The sequence below is a fragment of the Notolepis coatsorum genome (assembly GCF_963971535.1).
Source record: "Notolepis coatsorum genome assembly, chromosome: 11".
NCBI lineage: Eukaryota > Metazoa > Chordata > Actinopteri > Aulopiformes > Paralepididae > Notolepis > Notolepis coatsorum.
The window spans coordinates 63,984,451-63,998,621 of record NC_140175.1 but is presented as its reverse complement, the minus strand read 5'-3'; the positions used below and the strand labels follow the sequence as shown (position 1 = coordinate 63,998,621).

Sequence of the window (14,171 nt, the reverse complement as noted above, 5' to 3'; positions counted from 1 at the left end):
CAAAGCAAATAGATATTCCATGCCGTATAGGCTCAGCAGTCGTCCGGGTAGGTAATCCAATGTGCAGGTCCACTCGTCCTCGCCCAGAACTCCTCGGATGAAAGCACCACGCGTGGTCTGCCCAGCCTGGTTAAGACTCTAGATAACGCGAGGAAACGATGGGGGTGCTGCTCACTTTAGAACTCTAACCGAACGATGCACCATACACCGCCGGGTGTGGGAGGGGATTAAAGCCATCACTGACTATAAGGGGACAACATCACCCATAAATAGCTCTGTCACACTAACCGAGGAGTTGAACCATTTCTATGCCCGGTTCGACAGAGCAAACAGGGACCAAATAGTACAGCCCCTCCCCCCCAGCGGCACAGCCCCCGTCCTGAGCCACCATGAAGTCAGGTGTTGCCTCCGGAATACCAACCCAAGGAAGGCAGCAGGACCTGATGGAGTGGTGGGCCGCATACTGAAGGAGTGTGCGGACCAGTTGACGGAGGTCTTCACAGATATATTTAATCTTTCCCTGCTACTATCATATGTCCCAGCATGCTTCAAAACATCCACAATTATTCCAGTACCCAAGCAGTCAGTTGTCACGTGCCTGAATGATTACAGACCCGTGGCACTCACCCCCCTCCCTGCTAAATGTCTAGAGAAACTGGTCAGGAAACACATTACATCCATCATTCCGGCCTCCTTTGACCAATACCAGTTTGCTTACAGGCAGAACAGATCAACTGAAGATGCTATAGCCATTGTGCTTCATACCGCCCTAGAACACCTAGAGAAGAAAAACACCTACGTAAGAATGCTCTTTGTCGACTATAGCTCTGCCTTCAACACCATACTCCCCCGTAAACTCATCAGTAAACTCCAAACCCTGGGTCTGTGTAATACACTGTGTAACTGGGTGCTGGACTTCCTCACAAACCGCACACAAGCCGTCAGACTGGGCAACTACACCTCGTCCACCCTGTCTCTCAGCACTGGCGCCCCGCAGGGTTGCGTACTCAGCCCACTACTGTACACCCTGCTCACACATGACTGTTCCCCCTCCTACCCCTCCAATTACATCATCAAGTTCGCAGACGATACCACAGTTGTGGGTCTCATAACAAACAACAATGAGTCTGCCTACAGGAGGGAGGTGGAGGACCTTATAGTCTGGTGTGATAATAACAACCTGGCGCTCAATATAAAGAAAACAAGAGAGATTATAGTGGATTTTAGAAGATCAAGGCCTGACCACTCCCCTCTGCTCATCAACAACGAAGTAGTGGAAAGGGTCACTGAGTTCAAGTTCCTGGGTCTCAGTGTGAGTGAGACCCTGTCTTGGAGCACCAACACCGCCTCAGTGATCGGAAAAGCTCAGCAACGCCTATACTACCTAAGGAAGCTGAAGCAGGCTGGCCTGCCACGAAATCTCCTTGTCAACTTTTACCATTGTGCGGTTGAGAGTGTGCTGACCTACGGTGTGTCTGTGTGGTTCTCCAGCTGCACAAAGGCAGAGCAAGAGGCTCTACAGAGGGTGGTGAAGGCGGCAGGCAGGATCATCGGGACTCCTCTACCAAACATCACCTCCGTCTTCACCTCCCGCTGCCTCCACCGCTCCAAATGTATCATCAAGGACCAGTCGCACCCAGCACATCACCTCTTTCAGCTCCTTCCCTCAGGGAGGAGATACCGGTCAATACATGCTAAGAGTACACGATTTAAGAACAGCTTTTTCCCCCAAGCAGTTAGACTGTTAAACACTCATTGACTGTCCCCTCACGTGCACCATGCACTTACCACTGCACTTGATAATCTCTGATTACCACCCATTATGCACTTTATTATTTAAAATATTCTGTTATGTACAGTGTTATGTGTTATGTGTTCATGTATGTATTATGTACTACGGTCTGTGGGAGCTCCCCTGAAATTTCGTTGTATACTGTGCAATGACAATTAAAAGTCTATTCTATTCTATTCTACATAATAGACTATTATTAACTTAATAGAAATACGTCCCACTCGACGGTACAGTGCCAAACTATGACAATTCAGCTATGAATTTACACGAGGTCTCAATGCCTATTCTGGGGCCAAATAGGCCATACTGCACCACACGTGGGTCGTGGGTGAGGCTTCACGTCTGTTACTAGGTTGGAGGGTAAAGGACTAATGGACTAAAAGAAAGTTCTACTTTACTTGCGCCATATTTATATGCACGGTGAACAAATAGTACCATTCGTATTTCGGTAGCCGTATTCCTACGCGGAACCGGGGCTAGTTGGGACATGTTCGTCGGCACTATTGAACTTGACTCAAGGGGCTTGTCTGCTGGCGCCAGGTTCTTGTCCAATGAGAGAATGAACTATTATGGGCTGTAGTAGACTAAAGGGATATTCAGTGTATATGTACAAAGAATATACAAGGGATATCAAACGATATACAAATACTATTAAATATATATCCATAAATAAATATATATATTCGGTTTAATCTGATCCTTCACAACACATCTCCTTTCATCAGTAATCTGTAACCTGTAAGTCACCAGGTGATGCACTTATGATGAATTGAAAATGGGGGACCATGATGTAAACAAGACGAAAGTCTTTCTCTGGTCTGCATCCCCTTAACAATTGTGTGTATTGAGCTGTACTGTACTGTACCCATTCTGCAATCTGTTAATAAAGTTTTCAATCAATCAATCAATCAATCAATCAATCAATCAATCAAACCATTTTCTTGCCTAATTATTTTTGTAGTAAGTTAATACAGGTGTGTTTGCCTGGCTAATTGCCAAACCTCCAAAAAGTAGTCAGTGAATTTTGCCAAACAATCTTTTAATTGCATCCTCTTGGGACAGAACTAGGGTGACCAGATACAAAAAGTCCAAAAGCAGGACAACAGTAAGATTTTGGTGGGACAAAGTGGGACAAAGTGGGACAGATAGATAATGTAATTTTTTTTATTATAATAACTCGTCTTCACCGAATAGATAAAGGTTAAATCTAAATAAATACAAATTAAATACAGAATTATATCTCTCCACATTCATCTTGGCACTGGCAGCCGGCTTGTTACCACCTAACATCTGTTTTAAATATTCAAACTTTATCACTTGACAGGAATGTCTTGTGTTCGATTTTTTTTTTTGCTTCAAAAAGAGGGACATCCTCTCAATATGTGGGACGCTGGGACAGTACAACCAAAAGGGGGACACCTGGTCACCCTAGACAGAACAGTTTAGAGGAGGACAATGTACAGTCCCCCCAATGTACAGTCTGCATCCCCTTAACAATTGTATGTATTGAGCTGTACTGTACTGTACCCATTCTGCAATCTGTTAATAAACTTTTCAATCAATCAATCAATCAATCAATCAATCAATCAATCAATCAATCAATCAATCAATCAATCAATCAAAGGGCCATGTGGGCCACATCGCCACCCACTGAAAGTTTCACAAACACATTACTGCAACCTTTTTGAAATTCGCCTTTTTAAACACACGATGTCGCTGTGGCCCTCTTCGAGAACATGGTCGCGTGCCTTTCTCTCCTTGTAAGGAAATGACATCATTCGAGCTAAACGCTGCTCCACTTTGACGCGGGTGGATGCTAGATCCCAGGGCCCGGAAGAAAATGTTTATATTTAATATTTAATGTTTAGGTAGTGAGGGTTGTTAATGTTATGGTCAAGGTTAGGTATACGTTCATAAACAACTTTTAATGTTACAAAAAATTACAATTATGACGACTTGTGGCTTTGCAGCTTACGCCCAAAACTGACTACAACCAATAAAGCGCCGATGACCCCATGTGATCTAGCGTCAACCTTGAACCTCAACCGATGTGCTCTGATGGAAGCGCGGTGGATTGGAAAATAAAGATTGTGAAGTCCCAAGTTATTATTTGGAGTCGGAGGTAAGTAAGACACTGTCACACTGCTGTGTGAACATTATCATCGTCTTTTAGTAGTGTGCTATAAATCAGCCCGAGTGTTCATAAGACGACTTGGCGGACACCACTGTCAGTGTACATGTACAGTTGCTAGTGACGTTAGTGGATGCTAGCTCAGGTTAGCTGTTGAAGCTGGAGCTAACGTTACAGCTAGCCTAGCTTAACACAAATGAATGGAAGCGGATACGGACCACTAGCCTAGCTAGCTATCTATCTTCTTGTCTGAATCTGGAGAAGACCATATGCGCATTTCCCACAATGTTGGCGTGTTACTTTAACGTTATCTGGTGTAAACACAGATACACACTAAGTTACACCCATAACGTTACTCCATGATAAACGTTGTCTTTATTAGGCAGCGCGAACGTTAGCATTTTTTCGATTTGAGTTTGAAGAATCATAACGTTATTTTGTCCCAACTTGTTGGGCAACGTTGGGCAATCGGATGCCTCAACTCGTTTATACTGATTGCATGGCAACCTCTTGTTACTTAGATACAATTAGATTGTGTTTGTCCTTCGCTGTCTCACTTATGTTCATATGGGCAAGCACGTTTTCCTATCATGTTGCGCTGACATCGCCACCCTGTCAGAAGTTGTTGGTCAGTACTGTAAGTAACTAGCTTATACCCAACCTCTACTGTACTGTGCTCAACCGCCTAGTGTGAGGTTGGGGAGCCCCTTTCGTGACTGTGATGGGTGAAAATACCATACAAGCCCAGAAAACAAATGCTCTCCAAACGTAATGTAAAGACGTGACATTACGTTTTCATTGATTGATTGATTGATTGAAAACGTTATTAACAGATTGCAGACTACAGTACAGCTCTGCTCAATACACACAATTGTTAAGGGGATGCAGACCAGAGAAAGACTTTCGTCTTGTTTACATCAGGGTCCCCCATTTTCAATTCATCAGGACATATATGACATACAGATACAGTACTGCTACATCTATACATTTATGACATACCAGATTTGCAAATACAGTACTGTTTGTGATACAAAAAGAGTCCAGAAAAGAGAGTATATACATTTGACGTAAAAACTGTACATTGGTCGGGGGGGGGGGGGGGGGGGGGGGGTTGGGTAGGAGGGGTTGGGTAGGAGGGGGGTTGGGGGGGCACTTTACAGCTGTACAAGCAAAACTGTACATTGGAATATTGATAACCATTAGGTAATTTACTGTACATTGGAGGGGGTTGGGTTAGGACATTTACAGGGGCCAGTTTCGAATTGCAGTCTCCTGTAGGTGTTTGAGAGTGGTTTTGAAAGTGGGTAGTGATTCACATTCCTTTACAGCTTTGGGTAAGGGCGTTCCACATTGATGTGGCATAATTGCTAAACGTGTTTAGTCCCTTGTTTGAGCCGAATCTGGGTTTAACATTATTTGTGGAGCTCCCTCTGGTGTTGTGATCGTGGTATTCACTGACCTTTGGGAAGTATTTTGACATGTACATGGGTACCTTGGTCGTGTAGTGTATCTTGTAGACCAGGCCCATTGCAAGTTGCTGTACTCTGTCGTCTACTCTAAGCCATCCTAGGTTGTCAAAGTGGGCAGGGGTGAGGTGGGTTCTAGGAGTAAGGTCAAGCAGTAGTCTGACCAGTTTGTTTTGAGATGTTTGTAATTTTGTTTTTAGCGCCTTTGAGGTGCTTTGGTACCATGAGGTGCAAGCATAGTCGTAGTACCCTTGAATGAGTGCTCCTGCCAGAGTCTTCAGGGTATTCTTGTTTACCAGAGAGGAGATCCGGTACAAGAATTGAGTTCGTTGGTTGACTTTTTTTATTACATTGGATGCCATTTTGTCACAGGAAAGATTAGCCTCTAGGATGGAACCCAGGTAGGTAATTTCATCTTTCCTTGTGACAATATTGTCACCCACTGTAATTGAGAAGCCGTCGGTCTTGCTGAGTTTGTTATTTGAACCGAAGAGAATGGACTCTGTTTTGCCCATGTGTAATGATAGTTTGTTATCAGCGAGCCATATGCAGATTTTGCCTAGTTCCGAGCTGAGGGTTTTTTCAACCTGTAACTTGTTCTTGTCAGAGACCAGCAGGGCTGAGTCGTCCGCAAAGTTGCAGTCACAAGCTGACGACATGTCATTTGCATAAATTAGGAACATCAATGACAAAACTGAGGAAAACTAAAACAAACCACGTGAACTTTGGAAATTACTCAATAATCAACTAGGCCGAGCAGTAAAAAGCTTAAAACCAGATTCTCAAACATAAACATAAAGACGGACAAATCACAGACAAGCTGGATGTAGCCAATTACTTAAACATCTTCACAAACATAGCCACAACACTGGTAAACAAAGTCCCACTCAGGGAGCTCCAGTAGCTCACCGCGTATCTCAGCGCTATTTCGGCGTCGGGGACAACCGTGCGCGTCACGGATCTGGGGTACACGAGTTCGACTCCCGGACTCGCCGTATTTTCTCAGTGTCTTTCCCCAATCTATATCCCATTCAACCTGTTTCTGTCGGTCATGCTTGACCAGAAAAAAAGCGATAAACGCTAAAAAGAACCAGCTGACTGGTCAAAGTTAAAAAAAATGGGGTAGAACACATAGTAGCATACTACAAAAACCTAGGGGTCCGCAAAGACGACTTCAAACTAGAAATGGTAACAACCGATGAGCTACTCAAAAAACTGAGTGCCCTCCAACCTAACAAGGCCACTGGCCATGACAACATGAACATCCCCTCCAAATTCCTCAGAGACTCAGCAGCCGCCATCACCCTAGTCATCACACACATAATAAACCTCTCCATAAAACAGGGACACGTCCCCAAGGACTTGAAAATTGCGAGAGTGACCCCTCTACACAAAAAGGGCAGCAAATTAGACCCAGGCAACTACCGCCCTGTTTCTATTCTTACCTCCATCTCGAAAGTCATGGAGAAAATAGTCTACGAACAGGTCGAAAAGTACCTGGCGGAAAAAAATCTAATCTACGAATTCCAATCAGGCTTCAGAACATCCCACTCCATGACTCCACTGACGCATGCCTTCTCTATTTGAACGACCACATCAAACAAGAGGTGGACGCGGGCAAATACTGCGGCATGGTCATGCTGGACCTACAAAAGGCCTTCGACACTGTCAATCACTCCATTCTGATTGACAAGCTAAAAGCAATTGGTTTTTTTGATAGTTTATCAGTGAGCTGGATGCAATCCTACCTGGAGGGGAGAGAACAGATGGTGGAGGTAAACGGTACTCTATCCCCCCCCCCTCACAGTGAGCTGTGGTGTTCCACAAGGAAGCATACTAGGACCACTACTGTTCCTAATTTATGCAAATGACATGTCGTCAGCTTGTGACTTCAAGTTGTTCTTGTTCGCGGACAACTCAGCCCTGCTGGTCTCTGACAAGAACAAGTTACTGGTAGAGCTGCCGCGGTATTGATATTTTCCTTACCGCACAAATTTGCGAAACATTTCGTACCGCGGCAATAACCAAAAAAAATAAATTGTTTGAAAGCATTTTAATTTTTTTTGTCTTTATAGCATATAGCCTGCCTCTAGTCTAATGGAGCTTTTCCACTGCATAGTACCTACTCGACTCGACCCGCTTTAGGTACCTGGTACTTCGTTCCTTTTCCACTGCAGGTACTACTCCGTTTGTCTCCATGTGGGGATGCAGGTGGGGCCGCTTGTGTACTAGGGCTGACCTTCAAAGCTTTTTTTGGCAATCGAAGCTTCGGGGCCGAGCTTCGATTTTAATTCGAAGCTTCGGAAAAAAAATAAAAATAAAAACTTTTATTTTTTTTAATATTTTTTTTTTTTTTTTTATCTTATGTTGTGGGACTTGTACAGCACTTTCGTAAACGTTGTTGTTTTTAAATGTGCTCTATAAATAAAGTGGGTTGGATTAATTAATTAAGTAGCCCCTTTCTTGACTGACGCATCCAACAAGGTTTCACTCGGCTGTGTGATTTAATTCAAGGTGGATCGCTGTTGTCGTTTGAACAACTTCAGATTTCATGGGAACTACCAATCCCCCAAATCAAGAATGTTTAAGATGAATGAAGTAAGATTTTGATTATTTGAAATATGGCCTGTGTAGACTAAACTATGCACAGAATTATGTCAGTCTACAAGGTCCGGATTCTACATGGTCCGGCAATGTAGACCTTGTAGACTCCACTACAGACCAATTATCAGTGAATGTTCATGCATTTTTAAGAAGGGCAACTTCCACAAAAAAACAAAGAACTCACCAAAACATCTCAGTAGCACCTTATCTAAATGTTATATTTCATATATGGAGATTCATATTTATTTATGTATTGCATGCATTTCTACATTTTATTTCCTATTTTGTTTATTCATCCCAGTATCTTTCTTTCTTATGTGTGGAATTCTACAAGGTGCGCGCACACACACACACACACACACACACCTACACACACACACACACACCTACACACACACACAAATCGAAGTAATTTTTTTTTTTTTTTTTTTTTTTTTTTAACTTCGATTTTTTTTTAATGTTCGAAGCTTGTGCCATCGAATCGAACGTTCGAAGCTTCGAAGCATTTAAGACAGCCCTATTGTGTACACTGAAAGCTCCGTGAGCATAGCTATGTCCGAGGGCTTGCAGCAAGCCAGAGTTTAACAGTTTCAATCAATCGATCAATAACAACATTAACCAGACTCTCGTTGTGTCTATTCTGCTAAAGCTAACGTTACCTCTCATTGTGTCTATTCTACCAAGCAACCCGGGTTTAACATTACCTCTTGTGTATACAGTATCTGCTGACGTTAGCGTTAGTATTAGGCTAACAACAACAAGCTTAACACATCAGCGATCTTGTTGTGACACTAAACTCTCCGCTCGGTGGTAAATTGGGTTGATGTCGGTTTTGTTTCATCAATAAATGAGGCAGAATACACAGTGAATCCATCCTTTTTTGTTTATTGCACTTGGTGCTGTTGCAAACAAATCCTGAATGAAATGCATCCTTAGCAAGGCAGTAAAGATGGCGGCTTTCTGCTTTTGTGCAGGAGGCTCCAACGTGTGACGCGTCTCTTCTGACCAATCAGTGGTCTGCAGTGTTTCACGTGACTTTTCTGGTACCTCTTCTACCCAATAGGGTCGCTTGGAACCGAGTAGGGTATATCTGCAGAGCCGCAAGCCCAACGTCTGGGCGCTACTTTATTATTATTATAAAAAAACAGCGGTGATGCGGTATTCAGCCTAACTCTGCGGTGGGCGTGATGCAACAGCGATACCGCGGTAATGCGGTTATCGCGGCAGCTCTAGTTACAGGTTGAAAAAACCCTCAGCTCTGAACTCGGCAGAATCTGCACCTGCCTCGCTGATAACAAACTATCATTACACATGGGCAAAACAGAGTCCATTCTCTTCGGGTCAAATAACAAACTCAGCAAGGCCGACGGCTTCTCAGTTACAGTGGGTGACAATAAGATGAAATTACATACCTAGGTTCCATCCTAGAGGCAAATCTTTCCTGTGACAAAATGGCATCCAAGGTAATAAAAAAAGTCAACCAACGAACTAGATTCTTGTACCGGATCTCCTCTCTGGTAAACAAGAATACCCTGAAGACTCTGGCAGGAGCACTCATTCAAGGGTACTACGACTATGCTTGCACCTCATGGTACCAAAGCACCTCAAAGGCGCTAAAAACAAGATTACAAACATCACAAAACAAACTGGTCAGACTTCTACTTGACCTTACCCCTAGAACCCACCTCACCCCTGCCCACTTTGACAACCTAGGATGGCTTAGAGTAGACGACGGAGTACATTAATTGCTCTACGCTAACCTTTTTCCCAAGGAGCACATGTGCTCCTAAATGAAAAAATTTAGGAGCACACAAAGAAATTTAGGAGCACAAAAATATTTAGGAGCACAGTGAAAATATTTCAAGTAACAGAGTTTTTTTTTTTTTTTTTATATAAATATAAGATGTGCAAACGGGAACGGGACACAGATCTGTGCAATAGCACATACCACCAAAGTCACTGGCCCACTGTGTGCATGTGTGTGTATCTGCGTGTGCAAACGGGAATGGGACACAGACATTTGAACTATTAAGTGATTAATGCCTACTGTGGTAAAGTTGTAGCCAACAACTAGGCATAATAAAAAAGGCAGTGACATTGAACTACTACTACAAAAGTAACAAGTAACTTTAGCTTTTGCCCCTTTTATGCATACAATGCCTATGTTTTGGCTAGTGTTGTTCTTCTAGAAAAATAATCCTTTCAGGGTTGCCTATTGAAATACTGTACACCTGTCACCTCCAGTACAGAAACATTGTTTATGAGTTTGCGTGTCAGGTAGACCATTGATTGACAGTCTATTCTGCCAATTACGTCACACCACTTGCACCCATCTCTGCTGTTGATAACGCTAGCCAAGTTAGCACACACACACGCACAGTGGGCCAGTGACTTTGGTGTAGGGGTGTAACAATGCATCGCAATGCATCGATCCTAAGGGGAAAATTCAACTGCATCGATTTGAAAATGTTAGAATCGATTATCGCAATTTTAATGTGTACACAGTGTTATGGTGTTCTCATGTCCGTTAGAGCCGACATATGCTACTGCATCAACGTTATGATTAACAAAGCAAGGCATTAGTTTTGTTGCATTAACGTTATATTACTATTGCTATTGATAAATCTAGGTGTTCTAAAATCTATTGCTATTGGTAAGACTAGAATAAGTTACATTAACTTAATGTTACTTGTGTCTCAGGAAAGTCTCGCATACCGCAATGGCGGACTTTCCGGAAGTAGAAAAGCAAATGAAAGCTTCCGATTGTTCATTTCCTTTATTTCCCTTGAAACCAGTCACGTCACTCTACTGTGATTGGACCGTTGGCTTGAGTGCAATGTGGGACTTGTAGTTTTAACGGTTAGCAGCGGAGAGAAAAAAAGCACACGACTGAGGTTGTAATCTTCACTCGCACACTGTGCGAGTAATTGATTTTTCCGGTTCGCACACACATATTTCTAGGGGCAAATGCGAGTAATATGGTCGCACTGTAGAGCCCTACAGCAACTTGCAATGGGCCTGGTCTACAAGATACACTATACGTCTAAGGTACCCATGTACATGTCAAAATACTTCCAAAAGGTCAGTGAATACCACCACAACCACGACAACACCAGAGGAAGCTCAACAAATCATGTTAAACCCAGATTCGGCTCAAACAAGCGACTAAACACGTTTCGCAATTATGCCACATCAATGTGGAACGCCCTACCCAAAGCTGTAAAGGAATGTGAATCCATACCCACATTCAAAACCGCTCTTAAAGAGCACCTACGGGAGGCTGCAATTCGAAACTGGCCACCGTAAATGTACTAAATACCTGTATGTCCCTATGTCATAAATGTCACTATGAACTGAAAATGGGGGACCCTGATGTAAACAAGACAAACGTCTTTCTCTGGTCTGCAACCCCTTAACAATTGTGTGTATTGAGCCGTACTGTATTGTACCCATTCTGCAATCTGTTTAAATAAAGTTTTTATTCATTCATTCATTCATTCACTGTGTTGGCTTTGTCATTACACTATCCCAGCACTGGTTGTATATAACCTTTTCTCAAACTGAGCTACGTAATCTGACACGTGACTGCATTTACAGGTGACTGCCTGGCCATGCAAAAAATATGTGACCAGCCGGTAACTTGAATTAGGGAAACCCATAAGATCCCTAATTGTTGCATGACAGGTCACCTGAAAAACCAACCACATGTGGGTTGAGTAGCTCAATTTGAGGAAAAGCCATATATGCAAACAGTGCTGGGATAATAAACATTGCACTTTGCAAATCGATTGAATATTGCAACTTTAATAAGGTAGTGGTAATAACAATTCCACATCTCTACCTCTATTGTTGTTGAGAGCATTTGTTTTCTGGCCTATGGTATTTTCACCCAACCTCATACTATGCCGTTGAGCATAATATAAGTTGGATATACCAGCATAGCATACTGTAACGTTTCTGTAGACGGTTTCACTGGAAAAGACAGTTTGGACCCAAAATGTATTTCCTGTTATTCCATTAGCAAACATTGCAACGTGAAATAAACTTGGCTCCTTTTTAGAGTGATATACAGTAAGTCTCACTTTGAAACCATCTGTACTGTCTAGATAACGAAACAACTCGTGTGGCGTCGACTACCGGGGTCCTCCATGGCTGCTCCGACCCTGCAACCGTCCAGTTTCCTACTGGTGAGTCTGGAACATTGCCTTGATGTCCTTTTACTGTGCTTATGTTATTCACTTACTGTTAGAGAGTGAACTTCTGAGTTTACAACGGTTCCAACTAGGGCTGCACGATTAATCGTTTTTTAATCGAAATCGCGATTTGGAATGATGCAATTATCAAATCGCCAAGCCTGCAATCATTTTTTTTTTTTTTTTTATTTTTTTTAAACCAGGAAGTCCCATTGAGATACAAGATCTCCTTTGCAAGGTAGACCTGGCCAAGATGACAGCAATAACATTTGCAATACATCACACAGCAATAAAATGTGCGATACATCACACAAGAACATAATAAATGTGCATGTATACAATACATCACATGTAAACACAAAGCAGAATAGTCTACATGATAGTAAAAGTGTATAATACAGGGTAATACAGTAATTTTGCAGTTGGGACCCGACTACAGAAAGCAGCAACATTCTTCTTGTAATTTTTTTTTTAAATATGTTATAATCGCATCGCAAATCGCAATCGCAATATCTGTCAGAATAATCGCAATTAGATTATTTCCCAAAATCGTGCAGCCCTAGTTCCAACCAGTGTCGTCATGTTTTTGATACAAATTTGAAATCTGCCAGCACAGAGTTGGGAAGTTTAGGGATATTTTCCATCTGGATGAACTTGTATTATTTAATTCCCCATCTGCAATTCTTGGACCATATAGGCCTATCTGTGGGGTTATATTTACATACATTATTGAAAGAGTTTGTTCTGCACATGGAAAATACGCTTTTTGGAACATTCTTTGGGCCTTTAAAATGTATTGACATCCTATTAAAATTTAACTCAATGATGAGTTGAGACAAGAAAACCTATTGGATGGCGTTGTGTTCTGATTTCATATTGTCAGGTTTCATTCAGTCCACTCACTGCTCTATGTAGTAGCTAATTTGCTGTTTTCTTTTCCCAGACCAACCTGAAAGCTGACATGACCACCAAACCTTTCCTCCAGCGCTGCCAGGATTTAGTGAAGGTCATCGATGACTACCCTGCAAAGGTTCTTGGAAATTGTAACTCTGTGCTGAACAAAAAGTTAATTTTTGTTATAATATCCCTCTGTTAAACCAACGCTCAGTCAGTAAAGACCAACGGTAATGTTAACCTCCTAATGCTATTGAACTACTTACTACTACTTACAAAGTTGGCACCAGCTACCCCTGTGGTAAAAATAGCATTAAGGGGTTAACGGTACCATTATAGCCTTTGCTGAACAGTTTTACAGAGTGCTATTGTGGATAGCAACAATGACCTGTCATGCTCGGTCCTATTAACACTTTCAGAGCCCAAGCTTAACCTTGATTTACCGGTTGAATGCCCACCATCCACTTCAATGTTAGCGTTAAAAACGCCTAATCTATGTTTTAAATTATGGCTATGTGTCTAATCTGCCCGTCGCTTATCAATGACTCATTTTCGTCAATATTGTCGAAGCGGATTTTATCCGTTCATTTTCGTTTTATAGCATTTTGAAAAGCCCTTGTTTTCAAGGAAAATATAAATATTCCATGATAAAAGACGTTTACTGGAATATTCTAGAATACACAAAAACGTTGTCATTTTTCGGCCTATTTATGAATAGTTTTCAAATAAACGCTAGATTATCGATAGTATATGTGTACGTATGCACGCTGGGGCCGCAAGCTGAAAAATAGATACTCTGATTTCCTCATCAGCGATCGCGCACACAGACACATCACACATAGGGCAAACGCTGAGATCTCAGCGAATACAACTCTGATTATCCCAAGACTGGTAAAATCGATTCCTTACCTCAGATCAGATGTTCTCCAAAAAGATCATTCCAATTCCTGATCGCCATTCCAAAAATCGATCACGCTTATTGAGTATTGGCTACTGTGAATATATATTCCAGGCTGATTCCCGTCCCGCGATGACTTCCATGTTGAGCAGACAGCTTGCCAGCTCAAGGAGCCAGCTGGCTCCGCCTCTAC

General features: G+C 42.3%; 1 protein-coding gene across 3 annotated transcripts in view; it reads left to right on the top strand.

Annotated features, from left to right (window-relative positions):
- Nucleotides 1-3,816: 3,816 nt before the first annotated feature.
- The window catches only part of smpd4 (sphingomyelin phosphodiesterase 4), a 68,217-nt gene continuing 57,862 nt past the window's right edge, over nt 3,817-14,171 (top strand). For all 3 annotated transcript variants that reach the window (XM_084325299.1, XM_084325298.1, XM_084325297.1), the window contains exons 1-3: nt 3,817-3,914; nt 12,100-12,180; nt 13,130-13,216. In XM_084325299.1, the coding sequence (XP_084181425.1) occupies nt 12,142-12,180; nt 13,130-13,216 (126 nt within the window). In that variant the 5' untranslated portion in view covers nt 3,817-3,914; nt 12,100-12,141. The remainder of the gene's footprint in view (nt 3,915-12,099; nt 12,181-13,129; nt 13,217-14,171) is intronic.